Source organism: Gasterosteus aculeatus, chromosome X (genome assembly GCF_964276395.1).
Source record: "Gasterosteus aculeatus chromosome X, fGasAcu3.hap1.1, whole genome shotgun sequence".
In the NCBI taxonomy this organism is placed as follows: Eukaryota; Metazoa; Chordata; class Actinopteri; order Perciformes; family Gasterosteidae; genus Gasterosteus; species Gasterosteus aculeatus.
In genome coordinates, this window is record NC_135698.1 from 14,143,472 (window position 1) to 14,169,555 (window position 26,084).

General features: G+C 42.6%; 1 protein-coding gene across 4 annotated transcripts in view; it reads right to left on the reverse strand.

Annotated features, from left to right (window-relative positions):
* The window catches only part of LOC120809396 (cGMP-inhibited 3',5'-cyclic phosphodiesterase 3A), a 58,428-nt gene extending 45,774 nt beyond the window's left edge, over positions 1-12,654 (reverse strand). For all 4 annotated transcript variants that reach the window (XM_040163169.2, XM_040163168.2, XM_078082856.1 and 1 more), the window contains exon 1: positions 9,467-12,654. In XM_040163169.2, the coding sequence (XP_040019103.1) occupies positions 9,467-10,378 (912 nt within the window). In that variant the 5' untranslated portion in view covers positions 10,379-12,654. The remainder of the gene's footprint in view (positions 1-9,466) is intronic.
* Between the last annotated feature and the right edge of the window lie 13,430 nt (positions 12,655-26,084).

Genomic DNA, 26,084 nt, shown 5'->3' on the forward strand with positions numbered 1-26,084 from the left:
GATCATATCTCACAGGGGACTGAGTTCTGATCCGTGAGGTGGCACATGAACAAAAATGTTATATAGCAATAAAACAATCTTGCAAAGGCGTATTTTATGCCCACATAAACATTTATTGTAAACATTTGTGTCCAACTCACTGGCACTCTGTGATATCACTTGCAGATCTTGTTGCTCAAGAAATAAAAGGTCTTTTGAGAAATTATGAAATACCCAAATCATGAGAGTTCCTTGAGTATGCAGCCATAGCTGTCATCCCAAATTCTTAATGGGCGGAGCGGTGGCAATATTCTCCTGGCGGTGGAAAATTGATAGATAACAAGAGCGTTTTGTGATGTCACACGTCAAACTGAGTGACGGAGCAGAGAGAAAGGCACCACGTGGAGTCAAGGGGCCAGAGTGGTGGCAGAGAGGAGGAGGAGATTGCCCCTGGCTGAGAGGTACTAGCTTCTCTTGGGCCCTTGTCTTCCCTTCATCCACCCCTCAAAACAGGAGCAATGGAGCTTAGAACCCCTCCAAGACCCGTTTAGAGAAAACCCGGCCAGATACGACCTAAATGACCCTCTCTTTTGACGCGCTGTACTTCGTTTCTCGTCCCGTCCTACAACTACAAACTCAAATAAGACCCTGCTTCAGTTTCTGGGCCGTTGATTATTTTTCTGTGGGTATTTTAATGGGACATGAAGGCAGAGCAGAAAGTGCGCTCACACGTGCCTGCGTGTCTGTGCGTTTGTGCGTGTATGAGTGTGAGCGGGCTCATCTGTGCAACATCTGCTCAACGGGGCCCAAGGCTCCTCGCCTCTTGAGAAGTGGGTCACGTTTCCCGATGACGTCAAAAGTCCTTCTGCCTCTCCAGTTTGTGGAGCTTTGCCAAAACCACCGCATGCCATTCCTCGTCCTGACAATGGAAACCCTCTCTCCAAAAGCCTTGGAGGATCACCTGCCAAACCTCTAACAATTCTCAAGTCTTGACATTGAAGCGGATCCGACCATGACAGCGAAAAACAGAGTTGAGTTGATTATTTACAGAGGGAAAAGAAATGATGAAAAAAATGTCAACAAGCTACTCAAAACTCATTTTGAAAGACTGAATCTGCGTTGGCGTCAGAGCCATCGCAGTCATCCAGGATCTGAGGCCGCTGCACTGCCTTGGGCCTGAAGGCCTGACAATAAACTCCACTGTCCGTGGAGAGGACGGATCAGGGAAAAAAGGGAGTGAAGGGAGGTGTCGGCTACAGTAGGTGGAGAGATTTCATTTAAGCTGTCCAGTCCCGGAGGAGGCGACGCAAGGTCAGCGAGAGTCTAAGTGGAACAGGAGCTAATGGAAAACATTAAGGGGAGAGATGGAGGAGAGAGAAACCTGAGGCGTTTTCAAATAAAGGCTCAGCATGCATATTCCGTCTGTTTCTTTAAAACACAGAGAGACTTTTTCGAGACATACGGCATATGACAATGAGTTATCTGGCTGGATCAAGGGCATCCATTTGTTGGGGCTTTCTGAAACAATGCCTTTTCTCACTCTTCCTTTTCCGGGCGGATGCGTGACCTCAACCAGCCTCCGTGGCTCGCACTCCACAAAAGCAATTAGCGGGTGAGCTCGGCTATCTTTTGCAGGAATGATTGCTTGGAACCAACAGACCACTATCTCCACTACACAGCACTTGTCTGAACACACACACACAGGCGCGAAAACACAAACATGCACAGAAGAGGCTGCGGTTCATAGCCATCGATCGTGGTCAAGTGTAAACGGATGTCGCCTACATAAGAACCCGTCAGCTCTGACAGCGTTTATTGTCTCCAGGCGACGTGGAGCATAGAAGCAACAAATCGATGCACACACACACTTGCATAGCCAGCGTGTGTGCGTGTGCGTTTCTGTATTTGTATTATTAGGTGTTTACAGTGTACAGAAAAAAGAAAATATGGAGGCGGTCATTTATTGAACTCCTCATGGAGAAAACCCCAAAGGCCCAAAGCAGGACAAGCCATGGCTCCCGGCTTCGTCACACCGATTCTCTTTCAAGCCAATGGAGACTCACACTTTAAACTGAATAAAACAGTGTGTAGTTGAACTCTTGCAACTGTGGTGGGAATATATCTCTGGGCCCTGCGGATGTCTTGTTCTAACCAAATACCCAAAACGTGGAAGTTAACTTGAGTTGACATTCACTTGAAAGATACCATTAAATATTCATTGAACGTTGCTTTGCACGTTGAAAGGAAAATAACTTTTTTCTAAACTTTTTCCAGTCCCATATTAATAAGTTATATTGTGCACAGAGCTTTTTACAAGGAGCGATGCTAACAAATACAGATAAATAGGAAACTTGAGCTGACCATGGTTTGTGTTTGCAGAGTAAAAAAATAGATCCACAAGAGCCTTCAAACACTGTTATTTGTTCTAAATCATATAGATACTGTATACCATCCAGCACAGCTCTGCAGCTATACATTCTCCTTGTGAAATTAGAATAATTAAAGGTGACTGCACAAAAACAGTCCCTAACTCAAACCCTAAGGCTCTCGGCACTGCGAGGGGTGAAAAAACTGACTGACGGACAGATGTACAGACAGATTTTTTTCTCTCAAATATTCAGAGAGTAAAACATGGCATTGAGCATGGAACAGCAGAAGCCTTGTTGGCTACAGGGACAGACAGGCTCACGGCGAGCCAGCGAGGCAGCGTGCTGGGTTGTGGGGGGGGGGGCACCGGGGGGTGGCTTACCAGGCAGAGGTTAGAATAACACATTTCCATCAAGCTAGACAGACATGCAGAGGGAAATATTTAATTTTTTACTCAGCCAATTGCATGCTACTTCAGTGCAGATCAAGATTTTATACAAAAGACAAGATCTGTTTATAAGATATAACACATTCATTCAACACAAGATTAGTCAGACTTACTGTACATACTGTTTTAAAATAAGCATGAACACAGGGAGATACATTCTTCTTCTTCTTAAAAGTATGATTGCAATATATAAATATGTTCAAATATATAATTAATGAATATCTGACCATGTTTGGATTTAGTGGATGGCCCCAGTCAGAAAGGTTGAAAATGTTCCTGCTGCTTGAATGAACGATGGCAGCAGCATATGCGACTGTGGCCTGCGTTGGCCCACCGGAGACAAAACGTCCCGGCCCCAGAGGGACTTGCTGCACCTCTCCAATCACCAGTCAAGGCCATGACATCAAGTTTGCAGGACGCCGCTTCAGATGAACGCTCCGAGATGGGAAATTAACAGTTGTTTCATCCATTTGTTTTTCACACGTCTACTGACTGCAACTATTTACGTCTAGGACAACACCCCCCCCCCCCCCCCCCCTTCCCTCTCTGTCTCTCTGCTGCTACCTTCCTCTCACAAACATGCACACACACACACACACACACACACACACACACAACCTCACCCACACGCTTCTCGGGGCGATGTGAGAGTGTCCATTCATTCGGCCGAGGCCAGCTGCACACCTGGTGACAGCCCAGGATGGTGGTGTTGGCTCAGGTCAGAGTTTGCAGGGAAAGGAGGAACGGGAAAGGGGCCGAGTGTGTGTGTGTGGGGGGGGGGGTTTGAATGGGCCCACAGGCCTGTCCTTCAGGGTCTGCTTAACCTGCACATTCCAGTTCGTTTAGCGCCGGGGCAAGCCCAGGAATGTCCCCCCATGTAAAGGATCACTGTCTTAAAGGTGGGCTCCCCGTGTGATCGAGAAAGCCCTTCAGGAGGATAAATAGAGATGAAAGCAGAACATGCTGCGTTCGGTTGCCAAAGCGATGTGCTGTCCTACCGGATACCCACCGGCATCCAACAACCTGCCCCTCCTTTGTGGAGCAAAAACATTGCTTCAACATTGCGAACAGAGGCTTGTTTCGTACTAAGAGCTGGGCATCCAACATCCGTCCTTTTTGGTAACAAAAAAGAAAACCACTGGTCACTACCAAATACTGTAAAGTACTGTGTGTCGTCCCTAGATAAATTTATAGGTATTATTTGCTCAGATATGCATGTTTGATTATAATTTCTCCAATGATGGATGGTGTTGACATTTTTGAAGGTTCTTGAATGCCTTTTTGTGTTGCGATGATAGAGGTTAGTCTTATTTTGCTAAATGCAAAGGGGTTTGGTAGCTTTATGGGCTCAACAGTAATCAAAACAGTTTGTATTAGGCATATCATACTTTCAGATGTCATATGTGTACATATAGATTGTTTATTTATGTATTTGCTATCTGCTTGGCTTTTGACAACATCTTATATTTGAGAAGTTAGGCTCCCACATTTCTAATAAAAGCATGATGATGTTAATGTGGCTAATCGTGTTTAAACATTTATAACCATACCCAGCCCCATTCACACATACGCCTTATGTATATGCACATGCAAATGCATCCAATTCTTCACAAACTGACCCTCTCCTCTCTGTCTCTATCTTTGCCCCTAAAAACACACTCATGCACAAGCACACACACCCTCTTACTGTACGCAAACACACATTTGTGCCAGGAACATTCCGCTCACCTCCATCACTAAAATAGTCTCTGATGGTATGACAGAAAACTTGAGTGACATAATTCCATTAGTTTGGAACAGAGAACAGAAGAAGAAAAAGTGTGTGTTATCTACTCTTCAACACACACACATCGATAATTTACTTGAAATTCTGCTATTCTTTTCAAACGTAAGGCAGTTATCGGGATCCTGAAGTGTTAATATGTGTGCTGTGTGTCGGGACTGGAGGCCTGTGTCTGTCTAGCAGTTCCAGCTGCGTTGGGTTGTGTCTGTGGTTTGAGGCCCTCTGTGTTTCTACGAGCAGATTCAACCTCTCAGCCTGCGGCAGCTGGCAGCCATCAAGCTGCTGGCAACACACACACGCTTACATGCACACACATGCTCACACAGACGTCCTTCCATAATTTCCATGGTAATCAGAATGGAGCCAGATCGTGGTCGCGCCAGTGGTAGGGAAGAGAGGGAAGAGAGGGAAGAGGGGCACTCTGGTTGGCTTAGGTGATCAGAAACACAGGGCAAGAACCACAACACGAGCTTCTCTTATACATTGTACATATGGGTGAGCAATGTAAAAGTCATATGGATCATTTATTTTTATTAGGGGTCATCGTGGCACAGGGGTACAGAGCTGGGAACCGCAATGTTGGTGGTTTGAGTCCTGGCTGTCCCAAGTCGAAGTGTCCCTGAGCAAGACACCTAACCCCTAATTGCTGCCTGGGCAAAAATGTAAAAAAATGCCATGGGTTAAAAATGTAATATCACTTTGGATAAAGGTGTCAGCTAAATGACCTGTAATGTATTTATTCTTATTTTAGTTTTTTACCATCGTTGCAATCACACTGAGATCTAACAAAACAGCTCTACAAGTGAAGTTTAATTGTTTCTCCCTAGTTCAAGTTTTTTTTTATGCAATAAACAATTAGCTGTTTCTTATATATGTACCTGTCATACATTTTGTACATTCAATTTCTCATCCGACTCACTGCAGGAAAAGGTAATAACAATAATATGAATATATAATGTTGAACTTTTCCTTTAAAAATGGCTCATCTAGATTGTTGGGGAAAGAGCGGATGATTGGTAAAATGATTGCATTGCAACTTTTTAGTTGTAAAAAATCAAAGTTTAACGCTTATTTCATGCTTCAACTTTAAAGGTGTTTGGCATTATCTAGCAGGTAGGTTGCAAATTGCAGTCAACTGAACGCCCTGTTGTGTGTCAAGCATGTAGCAAAACTACTGAGGCAGAGGCAAGCCTTTTAAAATAAGAACGTTAGCCTCTAGCTTTGGTTGGTCCAAATGGGGCTACTGCAGAAACATGGTGGACTCTCGCTACGTAGGACTCTTTCTAAACTAAAAACAATCAATATTTTCAAAGAAATACAGCAAACATACCTATTAATACTTCCATTTATATGCCAATAAATCCCACTAAATTCCTCCATGCGTATCCTTTAACATAGGCTAGTAGACAGGGTGGAACAGGCCTGCTATAATGCCTGGCTGCTGAGCAAAACCTTGAATGACCTACTTTCATTCTCACCCCAATACTTCCACCCTTTGGCTCCTCCAACACGCACAGCGCAGCTAATAGAATGAGACTGAATGGAGATTGAAAGTGTGAACTGGATCGGCCAATCACAAGACAAGCTGGTATCAGCTTTCTTTCCACTCTCAATGAGACCGTTTCCAGCCCAGAGGCCAGTCCAGTCAGAAAAAAAACCCATCACATCCCACGAGGCTATGTGTTTAGAATACAAACAAGCTGTTTGGGATGAGAGTGTGCGGTGGCCCAGTGGTAAATCTCCGCCCTACAGGCTATCAACAACCTCCTCCATCAAAAGCACAATTCAATTATGGACGATGCAGCAAAAATAGAGTAACTGGAAACATTTACAACGGCAACAGTAATTGTGTTTGGATCCAATTCCACAGGAAGTCATTACCATAGATTTCAAGAATATCTTTATCATACAACTTAAGGAAGAATTTCCTCCTCTGGTGGGATAATATTTGTGTTGGTGTCATTGAGAGGACAGGGAGTCGAGGGCTGTGGAGTTCCTGTCAGAAAAGGGATTGGCTTGTAAAAGCTTTCTAAGGGGAATCAGCTGAAAAAAGAAGAGGTGTGCTGCTAATGTCTACTCCCCTTTCTGGCTAATCAGCTCTGCAGCTCCGGTAGGTTTGGGTAAAAACCTTGGACCTGTGCTGGTAACATGGCATGACTGCTTTCCTCTGCACGAGAGGAGAGGAATTTCTGTGGCAGTGCTGATGTCTGCAGCAGGAGAGACTCAGACTCACATTTCCTGACACACTGTGAAAAGCGATCCACACCTCCTCTTCCAGTTCAGTATTGCCAGCTGAAATACAGACGAACCGCCTGTCATTTTGTATTAACCCAAGAAGAAGAACTATTACACAGAGGTCCCACTAACCACTATAAGATCGGTTGATAATTGAATTCTTTTATTACGCTCACGGTGGGAAGGGTGACACCCGCGTTGCGAAATGCACCTATTAGTGGAGGAGATGGATGCTGGCCGACAATCTGTAAACAAAAAGGAGGGGAAATGGCTGTTTATTAAATGTACAGTTGTGCAGAGTGAAGCATAGCCTCGGAGCGTGATTTTGGCAGAGACAACATGGCAGCTTTAAGGCCTATGAGGAAGAGGAGACAGAAGGATTCCTCTTTGCTCTATTTATTTTCTGAATAAACTGTTTTTACATAGTGACTATAAATCTGAAGGGCCTTTATATAAGGCTGAAAGTTCTGTGGGAGAAGCCTCCTTAGAATAAAAAAAGTGAAGCACCAACTGTAACCCCCCTCCAACCTCACACTATTCTCCATCCACTTCAGACGGACAGCACTCATGCAAACATTGTCGCGTCAACAAAGTGCAGATCTACTCCCCGTCATGGGGGCTCTTACAGCTTCTTTTAAACACCGTAACTCTGTTGAACAGAGCAAAAACCCAAACGTCCTTCAGCCCCTGTAGATCATCTAACTGAGGAGCGGCACTTGGGAAATGTTGGCAATACTAGCATACAATTTCGACCTGCAGGCAGAGTCAGTACGACTTGTTGCGCCGTGCGTTGTTGTTCCAGTCACCGTGTGGCTGTGTTGCGCGGTAGCCCCACAAACGTGCGTCCACCCCCCCCCCCCCCCCTCCCTTATGGCTACAATCTCGTGTGAGCGAGGTGATGACTAGTATGGGTCAGCATGGGCTTGTTTACACATTACAGACCACACATACGAGACACGGTTTTAAGACAGCACATGTCCGCCATGTGTGTCTCAATTACGGGAAGGCCGTGACTGCTCAACTGCTTCGCACCGCCACCAAAGGTGAGAGCAAAACGTCAAAAGGAAGGTTCCATGAACTTCCAGAGAGACAGCGGTGCTCCGAGAGATACATGTAATTGAGATCATGACTCAGCAGAGGGCTCCAGCCGGGTGACGGAGCTGAGAAGAGTCAGAGATGCTGGAAATGTTTAGCATTGTCCGTTGGTCTCATCCCGTTCGGCTTATACGGGGACGATACGAAGCACAAAAATACGTGTTAATGGCCGCCGTTGCTGTTTACGACCGATGTCTTGATTTTATTGTTCTCTGAGTGGGTCCATCGTGAATCCCCTTAAAGTAAAAATCCAAGAGCAATGGCATTCATCCACTTGTTTTTACACAATTATTGTTTTGGAAAATAGTGGTTCGCTGCAATGAAAATAAAAGGGACCTTATTGGATTGATGGTTTTCTCCTTGGTTGCTTATGTTCGCTGTTACCATAGTGGAAACATTACTGTGCAGATTCCGGAGTCTTTTCATATTTGATTTTTGACTGCAGGAGTGTGTGAGTACCACCACGAAGAAAAACAAACAAGCACACTACAACGCTAACTAGCGGAGGGCATCTTTCAAGTGGCCCGGCCGACAGTGCAGCCTCTCATCTCCAACCTAACTGCGCTCACTGGTCACAACGAGAGCTTTGATCACTGCAAAAATCTGTTTCCAATTCACATGCTCAGCAGGCTCATTGATTTTCCACAAGGAGGGCTGAGGAACCGATACGAGTCAGCTCGTCTCCTTTTAACACAGGTATGCATGTGCTTCAGTAGAAGCCAGCTGCTGCATTCCGGGAGTTTAAGGACTGCAATCCCCGATAAGGGATGAGCAGCTAATGGTATTAAAGTCCAGGACAGAAAGACAATAATGCATTTGTCAGTTTTGAGGCTGTGGCTCAGAGATCATGGGAGAATGTTTGAACTAAATAATTAGGGGTGAGATGAATCATTGGCATCGTGTCTTCATCTTCCTTCCCTCATCAGCACTCCCTTCAGCAACAAAGTACCAAATGTAAACTGTACTGTATATCTAGGTAATAAATGATCACCATGGTCAAATGGGTGCACGTTATAAACAAAAAAAAAAAAAGATTATAAGTCTAAAATATGATAATAATGTTACATAGAAGGTAAAAAAGAAGAGATATTGACAATTGTTAATTCCATGTTTGCCTTATAATGGCTGAAAGTGGCACAGAATATGAAAACATGTCAGTCCCAAGATGATCTGTGCAGCAAAGATCAAATGCTGCAAAGTGTGTAATAGACACTGCGATGTGAAACAATAGCATGGCATTTACACACATAATATTAACTATTAGAATGATTATTATCCCTCTTACTTGAATCCTTGTTATTATAATTAGCATTGTTGTTGTTATTGGTTAGTGACATCCTTTAAAAATAAACGTGGCAACCGTGAATAATTTATTTAAATGAACAACTATGATAACAATAATGCTAATAATACCAATAATGAAAATCTTGAATAAGTGGTAACTTTTTTTAATTCCCTTTCCACTGCTCCCTCCTTTTCGCTTCAAACACAAAAGTCCTCATTGGAAAGAAGAAAACAAAGCAGAAACATAAAAGTTGAACGGGACAGAAACTCCTTACCTGGTCCCTCTGGATGCATGGCAGAGAGGTCCGGCGACGTGACTTACTGTTGGACTGACTGTGTGCCATGTCTGAGGCTACCACACAACTGGACCTCCTGCGCCTTTTAAACACAGGGATATCTTCCCTAGCTCCTGTCACGGGGGTGCAGCCCTCCTTGTGTCTCCCTTGGTTGGGAAGGAGCTTGTCAGCATACCTCACCAGCAGGATGCCCAGCACTCCGACCAGGTACGCTACGTACGGTCTCCAAGTGGCCCGCACTTTGTGCAGCGAGAAGAGCGAGATGGTCCTCACGAGACTAATGAAAACCACCACGGATATGCCCTGATTCAGACGCGCTACCATGAGTGAGCCGGCGGCCACGCAGACCAGCACGACCACGGCCGCTGTCGCGAACGAAAACAGCCGCTCATCTGTCCCGTCCAGGAGAGACCGCGCCGCCGCCTCGCCCAGGTGGCACAGGGTCAGGAGGGAGACGACGGTCCGGATCAGAACTCCGCAGCGGATTAAGTAGACGCCGACCCAAAAGAAGGCACACGCGAGGGTGAGCGGAGGGGGGACGACACTCCAGCAAGTTTGCAACAGCTCCGCCGCGCAGCCCGAAACCAAGTGAAAGAGGGACGATGTATGCGAGAGTCTGTTGTCGGCGCTGCTGCTGGTTTCAGCTCTCCAGTCTGCACATTTGACCAACAGAGCGAGCAAGAGCGAGAGCGACCCCACGCACACCACACTCCGGATTCTGTGGGAACTCCGTATTTTTGAGAACATTAGCCTCACCCACGACTCGTAATCTCGGTCAGCGCACAGTGGGATGACACGTGTTTTTGAGTACCCATTGCGATCCGGTGCGCTGAAGGTGTTTTCAAGAGCGCTCTGCGCACCGGTACTGTCAGATACCGCAGGCATCGCCATCACTCATGGTAGATATGATGCATGAGGAAGTCTATGATGCACCTATAGCAGTGTGGTCGTGGGACAGGACGAGAGTTAGTGACAACCATAATATATTGTACGCATAAGAAGTACAGCCAATATGCACCGGCGGGTCTCCATTTACGCATGGAGATGTGGCGCCACTCTGCGCGTTCCCTTTGGTTTTACCAGTTGCGGGGTGAGAAACAGTATGCAAGGAGCCTGAACGACAGAGTAACTCAGAAGTCTTTCAGATGTAGGGCGCTGCTTCTCTGCACACACACACGCGCGCGCGCGCGTTCTGCTTTGCCCTCCTTCCTTTTCGGAGCGCGCCGTCTGTTTGGCTTCTGCTGTCTCTCTCTTTGCTTTGTGGCTCCTCCACGGCCCGGTCCGTATACAGCAGGAGCAGCAGTCTTTGCCAAACATCAGTCCCGTTCCGTGGGCATTCAGAGATAAATGCGTGACCACTTTCCGGTCTCTGCTAAAAAATAAAAATAAAAAAAGTAGAGGCGACCCTTTTACTTTGGAGCAGTTTAACATCGAGTGCGTCAGCTTTTCGCTCGGCGTTTTGAGGCGCAAATCCGGTGTGTTGTGTCACCAGCTCTCCAACCAGCCGCGAGTTTGTGCTCATTCACACCCCCGAGTTGCGGCCCCACGCAGGGGAGTAAGATAAGTGTACTGCAATCCAATCCCCCGTTTCTTTCCCCAGAAAGCCCAGCAGGCGTTGTCCTCCTTAGATCAGATTAATCTCATTTACCTCCCCGCTTCAATATTTTGAAATGTTTCATTTTTGTGCATACATACATATATTCTTATCTTGTGGAGATTTCTATTCAGAAAGCAACACAAACTGTTTTTATAAAAAAAAAAAAAAAGTTGATCTAAATTTCCCCAGTGAGTTCCATTCTGGGTGGAATAAAGGTTGTGTATTTAGGCCCAAACATTTAACGACCATTTATCCCAATAAGTGCATTTTGATTTGTGGTTTTGGTGACCGAGACAGCCGGGGGGCTTTCCACCGTCTTATCATGAACTGATCTCTAAAAAGGGAGAAGAATATACATGTTCATGAGAGAAATGGGACCTCTCCGTGAGAAATGACTGTTGTTTCCCTCCAGTTTGACTCCTGATGCCCCCACTCTCCTTCATTGAAATATTCATTCCACTTTAAGTGTCACTTACGATGTGCCGCATCACAGTGGAAGGTCTCCATCAATGTTTCAGCATCCAGGTCTTCTGTGAGCTTACACAGCTTCACAGTCTGGGATGCACACGTCCCCTCATGTAACGGTCTCATGGGATGACGCCCTCTCACATATACAGTTTAGACAAATGTAACCGAGCAAGCACATGTGATCCCGCTCACATTTACTGATGCAAAAACAAAGAAAGTGACGCACAAATTGTTTAGTCATTCTCTTCCTCGACTCTTCAGCTCCTTCTTCTCAATCCCTGAAGCTTTTCGACATCTGGTCCTCTCACAGCTTCTAAATGAGGCCAGCGTTTTCTAATAGACAAAGCGCCATCATGCCATACTCGTGCTTTTGCAGCCACACGTCCTGCCTTAATTTGTGGAAATCCCGCGGCAGCCTTCTTGACACAGAAAGAGCTAATTAGGACTCGCTTCTGTGATGTGCTTATTCCAGCCTGAGACGGGTCAGTGGGACTCCTTCAACCTATCGGTGTGGACAGAGTGTATATTCCTTGTCGGTTGTGATCAGCAGGAGGAGTTCAGGTCCAGTCCATCACCTCTTAAGTTCACTGAGTGCCAGACGGCTCTTTCAATGCAGTGCATCACATGGGGAAGCTGCTGGTTTCAAGTGTGACCAGGTTGTTCTAACAACTTTTTTCTCCATCTTATCAAAGCCCACGAGTAACATTTCTTTGAAGGAGTTGAAACGCCGCTTCATCTGGTTGGTTTATTTCATGGATGACGGGAACAGAAACGTTCTCTTTTTACAAACAGAAGATAAGAGACATAAGGAGAGAGGAGTTAAAGTCGGCCAGAAAATAGGGACATACAAGCATTCATGTTTCTTTGTAGGATTCTACATTTCAGAGGCAAATCCATTATGTGAAAGGTAACAGGTTGTCCAAAACAACTGTAGTGTGTGGTAATACAATGGGAAATGACGCAGGTTATATCAAAACAAGAGATAAATTACCGTCATGCCAGATGTGAAATATTTGCAACAAAACCTGCGTTGTCAACTGTGAAAGCCAACAGCCGTCCCTGTTTTCCTGCAAACTGTCAATGGCCACGAATAAAACTCATCATAACCGGCGTCTTCCTCAAAGGTATCACCTTCTGGTTCAGATGAAGATCAATCACTCTCCGCAAGCAGCATCCCAGTATAAGATCATCGCGGGGAGAAAAAAATAACCCGGTTGTCCCTAAAAACACCTCTAGAAGCCATCTTGAATTACCCGTAAGAAATTTAACGACTGGGGGAGGCACATGTAACCGTCTTACCCTATTTGGCAATGTCACGGTCCATTGTAAAAGAGGAATCTTTTTATGAGGAGCAATTCATCCGACATCTGGTTTAGATGTCGACAGCAGCGTTGGGGGGGGGGGGGCAGTCATCTGATGACCAACGACGGGCTCTGGGACTGCGGCTGACAGATCTGATGTATACTCAGGAAGTGTGAATGCCCTGCCGAGCTGTTTACCACTAAAACCCTTCACCCCGGAGCCCCTAACGGCTCCACTCATATCCAGCGTGACAATGAACTGATGACCCCACTCACGTCGACACCTCAGGCAAATGTGGGTCTAAGTAGCTTACAACAATCTTGAATATGGAATTATCAAGAGAAGCTTTTTGATCACACTTTGGCCGGAGTGCAATGAGGTTGCAGCGTGGTTTAGAAGTAAAAGACTAAATCAGAGGGAAAGAAGAAGAGAACAGGCTGAACAGAGTGATGGAAACAAGTTTACATTGGGTTTGGCACTTGTGTGCATACTGAGATCCATCGCAGCGTGTTTACCAGCCCTCATGGGCAATGGTCGGCTCATCGCCAAGTTTCCACTAAGGGGCTGTGGACACCCGTCTCACGCCATCATATACACAGACATGCACGTGCTCACACATCCTGACACAGTCATTTATCTGTGTGTGCACACAGTTGTCACCAGAACCGGGGCCTTCTAGGCTGAAAACCCCCAAGTTTCCTTTCTCTTAAGAGCCCCGGATCTGATCTGGAGTTGTTACCCTCACTGTAATGAGTCAACACTTTCCTTTATTAGAAAATCACGGCAATAACGGAGCAGGACCTTACAGCGGAGCCAACTGCATTACGTATGCGGTCAGCAAATTTCAACATCAAAGATTTCCCATCAATATTCCAATTTATATTGTATTATATCCAGGGATTCATTCATTGGCACAAGAACTCTACGGGATTTATATGTCTCAATACAATTTTATTAATCTAATATCTACAGAAATAAAATGCTCGTGCCAAAGATAATGGCACGAAGCCAATAAGAGGGATGCAAACAATCTCCTCTAGATGCAAACAATCTCCTCTAGTTTGACATTTTGTCAAATGTTTGGACTTCATTTTCATCATGATTCTGAATATCTGTTCATTATTAAATCAATAATGCATTAACTTCAGCTTTGGGGATTTCCAATTAGCAGAGAAAAGTATCTGCAGTTGAATCAATAACTGAAATATTCACTGCTTTCAGTTCACTTTAGTCCACTGGTGAAGAGGAAAGACTCTCTACTGTGTTTGTTGGTAAATATAACAGCTCTATAGATATGGAAAACTGTAACATACTGTATCCAGAAGAAGGGTTATAAAAGGTCACTCCAAAACAGGTGTCTGTAAACAGTACAGTCCTGCGAATAGTTGTGTTGGTGTCAATTCGGTATCTTAAATGTTGTTCGTTTTCACGACAGAGAGACTCACTGCCTAAATATTTTCCTTGAGATTGCGTTCAAACAATGGGATACAAACCCTTGAACAAAACACATGCAAATGAAATTGTTTTGGCAGCTCCAGGTCTCATAAATAGGGAAGCAAACTGTGACTGAACACAAAAGATACTTGTTGAAAACCTTATAGAACAACTAAAAAGTCAAGAAAAAATGAACAAAACTGCTCCAGGAGAAATCTTTATTATTTTTGACGGTTGCTATTTAATAACAGGAAAGATTATACTTCAAATCTTGAACATATGCGTATAGTCAGTGGTGGAAGAAAACCCATTTTTTTATTTTTCATGCCACTAGAATTGTAAATCCTTACATGGAGGATTAAGTACAATTTCCCACACGATATTGCGACTAATTATGTTACAAATGTACAAACGATTTTACCTAAAAATGATGCGCTATTAGCATGAAATAAGATTGTTATGGAATAAACTAATCAATAGTTAATTGGCCAAAATAGGTAAAAAGGTTCTCCACCGTGCAGACACGTGCACACGAGTGGGGCTCAGCTTTTGGAGAACGAGAGGGAAGAATATTGTGATGAATTAGAAGACGGGTGCTTAATTCACTGGTGTGGGTGGGAGCACTGCTGGCAGGGAAGGAGAGAAAGTTGAAACACTATCTCAGATGAATAATGTACTTCCAAGATTTGAGTGGAAAAGGAGCCACAAATTGTATTTCGTATATGCAGGGGAGTTGCATGTATGAGTTTTTGAATATTTTATGCCAAAGTTGTCAAAGCTGCTCTGCCACCGCAGCTCGCTCAGACCGTGTGGCAGCTCGCTGGCGTGGGACGTGCTGCTTGTCTTAAGACACTAGACATCTGCTTGAGCCTGGGATTTATGCTAACCCGGGGAAATTGCAGGAGCTTGTATTCTACATCTCTGTCTCTCTTGTTCTGCGGAGTACAGATTTACTTCCTAAGCCTTCTCAAATAATGCAAAGTGAAACTGTAGATCATGGCTGCACACACCAGGCAGCCCAGCTTAATTGGTCCATATTTGTTCAAGACATGCCAGGAAAAACACCGCCAACGTCACCCTTGTATGAGAGTTGACCGGCACACAAAAGTCAGCTTTCATATGGGCGTCTGGGCCAGGCGAGAAACGCCACGGGACCCGACTGCTCACTTCTATTTTTTTGACGTCAGTTTACGTGTTTTCCTAAACAGGAGGAACGCTGCTGGGAGCTCAGGCCCAGAAACAGATTCACTTGTTGAGGAAACAGGGGGTCATGGGTAAAGTGCTTCACGGCAACTTTTGAGTGGGGGAAAAAAAGGGTGAGGGTTATGGACAACCTTTTCCAAAAGCATATTCACAATTCAACAATCAGTCAAGTTCTTGTTTAACATAGGACCTCTGCCTTGTTCTGTCGGTTTAAATGACGAATGACTTGGACATACAGTACTGTTGGGAGGAACTCAGATGTTTTACTTAAGTGGAAGATCAGTGGAAGGATCTTTATGGGATGATAAGATCCCATGATGAATGATGGCTGATGAAACTCTAACGGGTTGAAGTAAAGAATGCTTTGGCTGTTTTAAGCTTGAAGTTACAGTCAAGCTAAATACACGCCTGTTTTTTAAGCTTTGGGCAATTAAAAGTTTTAATTTTGTATTTGACACCAATGTATTTTAATGGTTTGAGCTTGGTTTTTGTTTTTTTACAACGTCAAATACATGACTGAGGTTGATGCATTATGACACACACAGTCGTGTGAATTGTATTCGTTAAAGCAAACTATTTCAATATCAATAATGGATCAGGATAACTGTACTGCTCTCCCCGCTGTCATGAGCAGAGCTTTAAGCAGCAGAAGGCAGCCGTTAAAAAAAAAAAAAAACTACCTGCTCGGCAAGATGCTGAAGACAGTGGAACATTTAGCAGCTGAAGAGGAGACAAAAAAAAGAAGCTAACAGATAAATACTTTTGGATATACGGTATTTATTCACCAGGTGGACATGAACACAATTCAAAATGAATAATAATGTTCTTCTGTGTTTGTTGCATGTGTAAGGTAACATGTTTGGCGTACCAACTTAAGATGTTGTCAGGTGTTAATTACAGTTCTCAATGCTCTGTTCGCAGTTTGCTTCTGCTCCCTCAAGTGACAATAACATCCGTAAATGCAGGTTTGAAAATAATCCCAGTAGATTCCGTGCAGTAAGGTTGAAAGAGGGCGGCTTAGGGAGGACTTTACTCACAGAGGAATCCAGATAACGTGCGATTGGCCTTTCAAAGGCCGGACACAAATACTCATCAAGCATGAAAACCTACGGAACAATTTAGGGTACCACTCAGAATCAGCCAACAGCTGTGGGCTTTCAGTGAAGCATGCAAGTCAACTTTCCTCCCCTGGGGCCAAATCCTCCAAACTTCAGACGTTCTTTAGTCAGTTTTTCTGAATCACTAGTGAGGTGATTTACCGTAAAACACGATTTAGAACTTCAGCCTGATGTTGGCTGACCTTTGGAGGGTGGGCATTCAAAGCAGCAGACAGACAGTGACAGCGTACTGGCATCAAGACAGAGACAGAGAGAAGACAGGACACCACAGCAGACTTCCTGTCCCCGAGAAGCAGCAGGCGCAAACTCCTCGTCCCGGCCCGGTCCGATCAGCTCCAGTAGCACATGGCTGGTCTTCATCTCTACATTCTGACAGCCCCTCTTTCTGCCTTTTGTAAGACTTTTATTTGGGACAGAGGCTTTTAAGCTGCCATGTATCCCGCGCTGTTTGTACCGTTAATCCCGGTTGCCATCACAGAGCACGGCGCCGTCAGGCCTCTCTTGGAGCAGAGAAGAGGAGGAAGAGGAAGTGATCTGTAAAGTGTGTGGTCCCACAAGAGGAAGCAGGCACATTGAGGCCTTCATTTACAAACTCTCACTCTCCTCTCAGGTTCCCTTCTTTTATGAGAAACACCTACATGGTTGATGCACTGAACAGAGACTTTTAAGGCAACGCTTGCGCCTATGAAATTGAGAATAAAAAGCATCTCTGCCCCTTCACTTTTCTGCTTTCATCAACTGAGGAGGAGGGAGTAAAAGCCTCCCATTAAGAACTGCTTGACGGCAGTTGTGTAGACGGCAACTGAATTTAAAAAGCCCTATTTAGTCTTCCCAGTGGCTGTTTGACGTCATTTAATGGAGGAAAGGCTGCCTTAAGTAAACTGACAAAAACGAGAAACCTCTCTAACAGCTTACAGTTGTCATTCAGTTAAGCCTAAGCGTTATAAACATCAGGGGAAGATCGTACATGATCTTTGCCGGCTCATGAGCCTCTGCCGGGTACGATATGTGCAATAAGCTCAGTTTGAAAACTGGAGAATCTTAATGACTACTTATTATGTACCTCATAACACAGGAATGAAATACGTCTTACTCAACAATTGCTTAACACCCTGAAATAGTTTTAGAGAACCGAGACGATATGAGACAAAACATCATTGCATTGATAAGCAAAAGCTTGAATCCAGCAGCTGAAATAGTTTTCTAATGAGCTTTGCAAACACAGATGTACTGTAGAGGTGGACTAAAGGAGAAAAAAAGAGCGAGGGGTTTGTTGTACCTTTAAAACAGCAAACTTGTCCACATATACGTATTATCTGCAATCCAAGCATTACTTAGTCCAAAAGACACAAGAAGCCGTCCAGAGAAAGGGAGACATTTACACTGTTGAGGCCGAAATGTCAAAGTGATCCAAACACTCCTCGTGTCTGTTGAAGCACTTTATCCTCCACACCTTTTTCTATATCTGTAAAAAAAGATGTATCTTTTGGAGAACTAATTTGGACACAAATATAATACGCAAAAAATTCCTGTATTGACAGGAATTAGTCAATGTCAGTCAAAGTTAGCTAACGTTACCACTCGCTACATGGATAGTCAATGGTAATGCTAATGTTGCTACTCGCTAGCGTTAGCTAACGTTATGCTAAAGATAGTCCTGTTCGAGGCATTATTTTCGTCGAGCAGAGATTTTTAAATGACTAGCAAAAATGAGCAATGCAAAGGTTAGCTAATGTTTCTACTCGCGTTATGCTAGTGAGAGCAACTTGCTCATGTTTTCTAAATCAAGCTGAGAAAAAGGTAATGTTAAACTGCTCGGTTATACCAGCATGGGAGTTTTTCGCGCGTCATTGACTTAGGCCCTGTCCACACGAACACGGGTATTTTTATAACAGTGACTTTTTTTACGCGGTTCGGCCTTCAGTCCACACAAAAAGGCAGTTTCAGGGCACAGAAACCGAACATTTTTGAAAACTCCGGCCAGGGTGAGCATTTTCAGAAACGACGATTGCAGTGTTGTGTGGACAGTATAACCGTTTTTTTGCCTTGCGACGTCAGAGTGTACGCCTTTATCCGCTGTGTTTGACGTCAGAATGTGCGCCGCTAACTGCTTTGTTGACAATTCTGTGCAATGGCGGATGTAGCCCAAATGCTGCTGCGTGCTTATAATGAGCTGTGCCGCTAACAGGGCTTCTAACACGTATACCGATACATGATCAGTTATATCACTATGCTGCCATGTTGTTTTGCCTAATGTATGCCTTGAACCTCAACTACCCTCCTGAACTTAAGTACTCGTTCGAAATGCTCCAGAAGGTTGTGATGGAGCTGGACGGCAACACACTGTCAAAGAAAGCCCCGGCTCTCAAAAACAGACTCCATCAGTGAACTGTTGCCATTTGATGGCAAAATGGATACAACCGTTTCACCATCTTGTTTTGGAATATGGACCATTGCTGCTTTTTCAGTAGGATTATTGGAACCAGTCACCTGCATGTTCTGTGATGGCCGCTACCAAGTGTAGTGTATTTTTTTTTCTTTTTTTTTCTCAGGGTCATGTGCCTTTTTCATTTAAGTGTCAGCATTTGTCAGATGTGTTTAATAGACCTCCAACCGTTTACCCTATTTTCAAATTTGGAGGTGATTTTTGGATTTTGCACATTCTTAACTGACTTATAGTAGTGGTGGGAAAGCAAGCCATAACTCTTAATTGTATTACTTTATTTTCAAAACCAAATGTAGTTTTCAAGCACAAGATCTACATTTGCCAGGACAATAATGGTTCTTACATGTGTCCTTTTCTTTTGTTAAGAAATTGTAAATGTAATGTTTTTTGCACATATTTTGCACAACATTCCTGCATTAGCCTGGCTGTATAGTATTCTCTTGATGCTGGTTTGATGTAACTCAGAAGGTGTTTTAAGGACCAAAATAATGTTGCCTCAGGTTGTAGCAGTCATGAATGTTTACTACACACTCTTGATAACTTCCATACCAAGTGTTTCTTGTGAAAGAAAAAGGTGCTTTGTTCTAATATGAGATTTGTTTGTGAATGTGTGCATGTGTTTGTGTATACATTACACTGAATCTTCTATTGTTCTATGACAATACAGTTGTAAACTAAACGTTTTTGTTTTGCCTTATTTATTTTAAAAATGTTAAAGGAGTAAATTCTGTAGGTAAGAGATTAGTAGAAATCGCCATACAGAAATAATTTTAGCATGTAGAATTTATACAGAAAAGTATGCAGGATCATTATCAGACTAACTTGAGCAGGAAGCAGGAAGTTAATTTAACAGAACAACATTGCATATACTTTACATAAGAATCTCATGTTGCTTCAATAGGTGAGAATTGAATACACTTAACATAAAAGGGACATTTTAAAGTCACATTAAAATCTCATGTTGCTTCAATAGGTGAGAATTGAATACACTTAACATAAAAGGGACATTTTAAAGTAACACAAAAAAAATAAGTTGGGTTATCAGAATAATTTATTACAATTAACATTAATAAAATATTTTGAATTTACATGAGAAAATCATGTTTGTTTTACAAATAAAAATTAAGTATATTAAATAGAAATGAATCATTTTGACTAAACATGAATATAATATGTGCAACCGATGTACATATTTTTTTCATGTAAATTCAAAAGACTTTTTTTTTCAGTGTTGCATAAAACACATCAAAGCTGTACTATTTACCTGAATTCTCTCCCGGTCAATAGTTGAAAAGCTTTGTCTGACCCCTCATTTGTTGAGAGCAAAATAGATTTGGTTCAATTTACAGAAGGCATGTGTGCCCCGGGATACACTGAACATGAGCTTGTGTCAGGAGTGTTTATAGGAACCGTGCGCCTAGTCACTCTGTACCAACAGATCCCTGTTACCCTTTAAAGGCAAAGCCTGCGGAGGTACATGTTACTGTTGAAATATGGATTAAGAACGAGGTGTACTCCTGTTCCGGTCTGCTGAAACATTTCTCAGGATGTAAGGCAAAAATATAGAAAATGTTAACTTTTACAAGTTAGCATAACTTTTAAAAATATTCAATCACAGTCAGTATCTGCAGGGTAAGAGTTGAAGACATCAATTTCATGTCCTCTGTAACGGATGAGGTTCAACACATTTACAATGGTGTTCACCCAACGACATAAGTACGTATGTATGAATGAGTCATTTTCTCTCCGACTTTTTTTTGTGTTGACATTTCACTGACTTGAACCCTTGAACCCTTTGAAGCACCAAACTCTTGACTGCTTCTTTTTTTTCTGTCTCTCAGTAAACTGTAATAAGTACTACAGTACACCAAGTGCAGACATGAGCTAAATTTCTCAGAATATATGCTGCTGAAAAAATTCTCTGGGTCTGCATTATGCACAAGTTATTCACGGCTCACTGGGTGCTTTCAATTATTAAAGTGCTAAAATGGCATATGTTAAAAAATTTAAACACCCTCCTTTTTCCTTACTTGTGCACTGGACTGTTCCACTCACTATCCAACTAGTTTCATGTGCATAGGGGGACGCACCATATAGCAACTTCACGAGGACACAAATAACACTTTTGTTACACAACAACCGAAAAAAGTTGAAGAAATGCAAAACATTGTGAAACAATTGTAAAATTCTGATTTAATGTGAGTTATTCATATACTTACTTTTTCATCAATATTTGACAAAATTATAATAATATATTTCTTTGAAGTGTGTTGATGACAAGATCATTTTTATCTTATTCATGCACTATTCAAGTATTAAGATTCAACACATAGATGGTTTCAATAATTTTTTCAAGACATCGTCAAAAAAATAAAATTCAAACTAACGTCTCCAATGGAGTAAAAAAAAAAAAAACATTCACTGGAAATACTGGATATAATCTCTACAGGAGAGTGCGATGGGAGCTGCTGAAGTGTATCCTAGCCCTGTGGTATCAGATTAAGGGTTTAATGACTTCCAAAGGCCCAGGTCATTTCCTGGCTGCTGCTCAGACCTGTGTGTGTGTGTTGGACTTAGACTCCCTGCTTGGCCTCAACTGGACGGTTCCCTGGGGACGGGGCCTAAACATAGTCCAAGTGGTAAAAGCCCAAGACTTGGAGCTCTAAGACTGACTAAACCATCAGACCCTGGCACTGATCTAATCTGTGCTGGGCAAGAAAGCCCGGATGTTAGGCCTCAGCACCCAGATAAACAAACTAACCACTCAGGAATCTGAAGAGTCTGTTAAGGAGACGTATTCCTGTGAAGAGACGTATGCAACCATGGCTAATTGTGTGTCAAGCCTGCAGCTATATTTGCATGTGTAAGAGCACAACGTGCAGCTGGGGGACCATGCACGCCATGTTAGGGTCATACAGAAGCCCCCCCTCCCTCCATCTGCGAACAACACACTCACTTTTTGACTTTCCTTGGCTGAATATTGTGCTGACTGACTGGCAGAGAAGCGTTATGGAGTTTCCATTGCGCAAGGAAGGAGAAACACTTGCCGTGTAGTGTGCTCTGCTCCGTAGGAGACATTGACACCATGGGATTCCATTCATTGACCTTGGGCTGACCCACGATGTGGTAGGTACAAAAGTATTCAGCATATATACACCCAGGAGGTATTATACCCACCTACAAACCACAAGAGGTCAGCGACTTTTATTCCAGGGTTAGGGTGAGGGGTTACTCATTTCACTAACTTTGAAAGCCTGTAATGAGGCTGGTGAGGAATGGGAATTGCTGCTTGGTCACGGAGCAATTCACTGCGGCTGAGTTCTTGGCCATCGTTACTGTTGTTGTTGAAGTATTCCTTGATCAACTTGACCCAACATTACATTTCATTTTTGCTTAATGAAAGACGTTTTTTGCTTTCCCCACATGCAGAGCATGAGGGGAGATAGGTCATTGTAGAGTCATTACACTTCAAAAAAGAAGTTTTTTGTAAAGAAACAGAAGCAGCTTTCTCTGAGTCGTAGGAAATTGAAATGCGTTTCGTCTCATTTTGTAGACATGGTCAGGTTTGCTACTGGAGATAATGACAGCACTGCACTGCATTTTATTCAGTACGGTTGGTTGATCCTCACTGACCGGGAGTCATAATAACCGCTGGTGTTTATTCATCTAAAAAGCCCCAGTCGGAAAATTGCCATCTTATAGCTGACTTTTGGAACTCTAGTTCATATTTTACTCACTACAATAATTGGCCGATGCTTAAAAAGCCGATGCTAGAAGTGATATAGGAGAGAAGGCTTTCATTGTAAGCACATTGACGTCATGGAGTAATCTACAAAACCACTGAAAATCCAAACATGTCTCCTCCTTAACATGTACAATATCCACTCTCTACCTATAACTGCTTCATGTCTCTTTTTTATAATTAGTTTCCAGAGTAAAGCTGTAAAAGAAAGCTGTATGATCAGCTAACCCACCAAATTAATACTAGATAAATAAAAGAAAATAGAATTAACTTAAGCTATGAATGCAAACTCTCCAACTCAACTTTTGGAGTACGCACGCAATACTCTCTCTGCACTATTGAGCTTACATAACAGCTGCTGGTGCTGCAGGTTGAGAGCCAGGTTCATTCAACCGACGGCAGTGCGTCTGCAGCATGAATGAACACTGCATGTGTGAACAGCAGCAGCAGAGAAAACCATACATCTTGGGGGGGTGGGGGCTGATCTGACTCGTGGATTCAGAGAGTCGTAATACAAACAACACTATGGAGGCTGAGGAGGTAGAGCGGTTCTATATTAGGTCTCAGAAGATCATTGGTTTGTTCTTTGACTCATCGTTAGTGCACATTGACCTTGTCGACACATAGTAGACATATATATATATATATATATAATATTTGGCCCCTGAATCTCACAGGAGCTAAATTTGACTGTCAGACCCAAAGGGTGGGCGGGGACAGGGGATTTGAATCCATCATACAGTACTTAAGCATTTATCTACCTAGACATTGTTGAAGCACTCAATAATAATACATGAAAAAATTACAGAATACCAAAATGAAATAAAAAGAAATACTCATTTTGAAAGGAATCTAAATCATGGCAGACCTCTTAGCATTTTGACCAAGTCCACACAGAAGTATTTTCAATATAGAGATCAGACAAGTCGCAGCTAATAGAATCCTATCAGGATTAACAACGCGTAAATGAGATTAATAGCCGCATTTAGTACTTACTCTGCACTTAGTGTATGAATCAAGTTTGACAGCAGAGTATTGAGTCTTGCTGCAGGGCTGCTGGGTATTACTTTAGTGACTTGACATCTACACACAATGGCCTCTCAGGGCAGGTGGTTTTAGGCTACAGGGACTTTGACAGGCTCCATTAGCCAACACTTGACTCTGACACTGAGGAGTGAATACAGACTGGAGCTCCCAGACCCCCCTGGGTCCTGTTTACCTTTCAGACCACACTAGACGATAGTCTATCTGACAAGGAGGAATGTGAGAGATACAGTCATACTAAAAATACAGGACACCCACAGTGCTACACGCATATATAAAACAATGTTCCAACAGAAGAGGAACAGGGTTATATTACATAAAACAACCAAGACCCCGTTTGACCGACCTCAGTCTTGTTAATTATCATCTGGTTGTCTTGCTCTTTTAAAATAAAATTGCTGTATTGATTTACAAGATTCCTTGGACAACTGCATACTCTTTTGAAATCAAAGTAAAGTCAAGTGGAATTGGCATCATATTGAAGAGAAAGAACCACTTTACTGCAGCTGATCGGGTGTTAGTATAAAACTCAGGGACATAACTAATCCAAATCTGAATTTACATCAAAACATGAGAAATGTGTGTGTTTAATTTTTTGAACTGAAACAAACCAATCTAACTTAAGTGTTTGAATGTCCCCTTAAATTCATGGATTTACCTAAATCACCTCAATACAAATAAAAATTGTGTTGGTAACAAATAAAGCATTTAAATTCTCCCAAAGTTTAAATATAGTCACACATTTAGGTTGAGGACTAAACTGACTTCCTAAAAATATTCCATTTACATGCATTTTTATTGTAGAAGAATAGTCGTGGTTATACACTCTCACTCCGTCATCACAACGTAGCTCTATTGAAGGATTTAGGGAAATACATAAAGCTGTTGGTCATGATCAGTTTAACTTGGAATCAGCTTATACTTTTAATCAGTCAAGCAAAAGCCACAGACAAACCTGAACTTCGGGATCTGATCAAGCTACCTCTGCTACATGATGTAGTATCTTATAAATGTTTTCTTTTCCTTAATTGTAACTTGTTTATGTCTCAGGATTAAACAGAACCAACAGTGTTTACTGAAGGATCGTCCTAGTCTGCATGTTAATTATATATTTGTTTGGTTTATATCCATGAGTAAAGAGACAGATGCATTCTGGTCAACTTCCACTGTTTTTCAAGGGTCCACTTCATCAATGTGTCTGTACCTAGTCCGGATAACAAAGCCCAGCCATATGACGCAAACAGGGAGTTCCACCCGGTGATCAATTTGGAAGTGACTGCTAGACTCTTGGCACCCGGCCCCCTGATCCTTTGCAGGAGGCCCCAATATCCAAAGGGGAAAGAATGTTACAGTGCAGTTAAGGCTGTTGCATAGATATAGATTGAGCTTGACCCAATCGATATAAGTCATGCACAGATAAAGTAAAAAACAAACAACAACAAAAAAAAGAATCTATTGGTTATTCTCATTGGCCAAAAGAGTGTGAAGTTATGTAATAATATGATCTCGTCAGTTTGTTTAAGCAAGTTATGTATTATATATGTATATTTATTTTATTTATTTATTAACAAAGCAAAATAGTAAATACTCATATTTTGGCCACAACAGCACATTTTTGAAATTGCTCAGATAATCAAAATATTAAAGGATTAATAGATACATACAGTTAAAATATTCAGAAAATATTGGGGTATATTCAGGAACATACCCTAGAGATTTGGTGAGGACAGGCCAATTACTTTTTAAGTTATTGTTCTATTATGCCACACCCCTAACTAATTCATTGGTCCATAACTTCTAAACAAAAACTAGATATCAAAAAACGTTAGTTCGCGTTTAAAGGTATTGACCCAACAATCATTCCCTGAAAATCATAGTGGTAAGGTATTCTGTAGGCCCCCCGTATGCCCCAGGACCTGGACCTCTATCAGATCATTCACATGTTAGGGATTTAAGCCAGAAGTGCACCCCTAGTCATAGAATTTGTAGTGCGTGTAATGATGTTTAGTGATAGAATTATAGTTTGTGTGTTATTAGATATTAGTTATTACATTAACATGTTAGATTAAGTGAATGCAATTTCAATCAAACACAATTCATAGTCATTTAAATCATATAAACACTGTACACATTAACATTCTGTCACAATGTGATGTTAAAACCTGGGGACGGATGCCAATTGCCGTTCTTTATGGATTTCTCCCAATTTTATCCCCAAAAAGGGTTTTTTGGGAGTTTTTTCT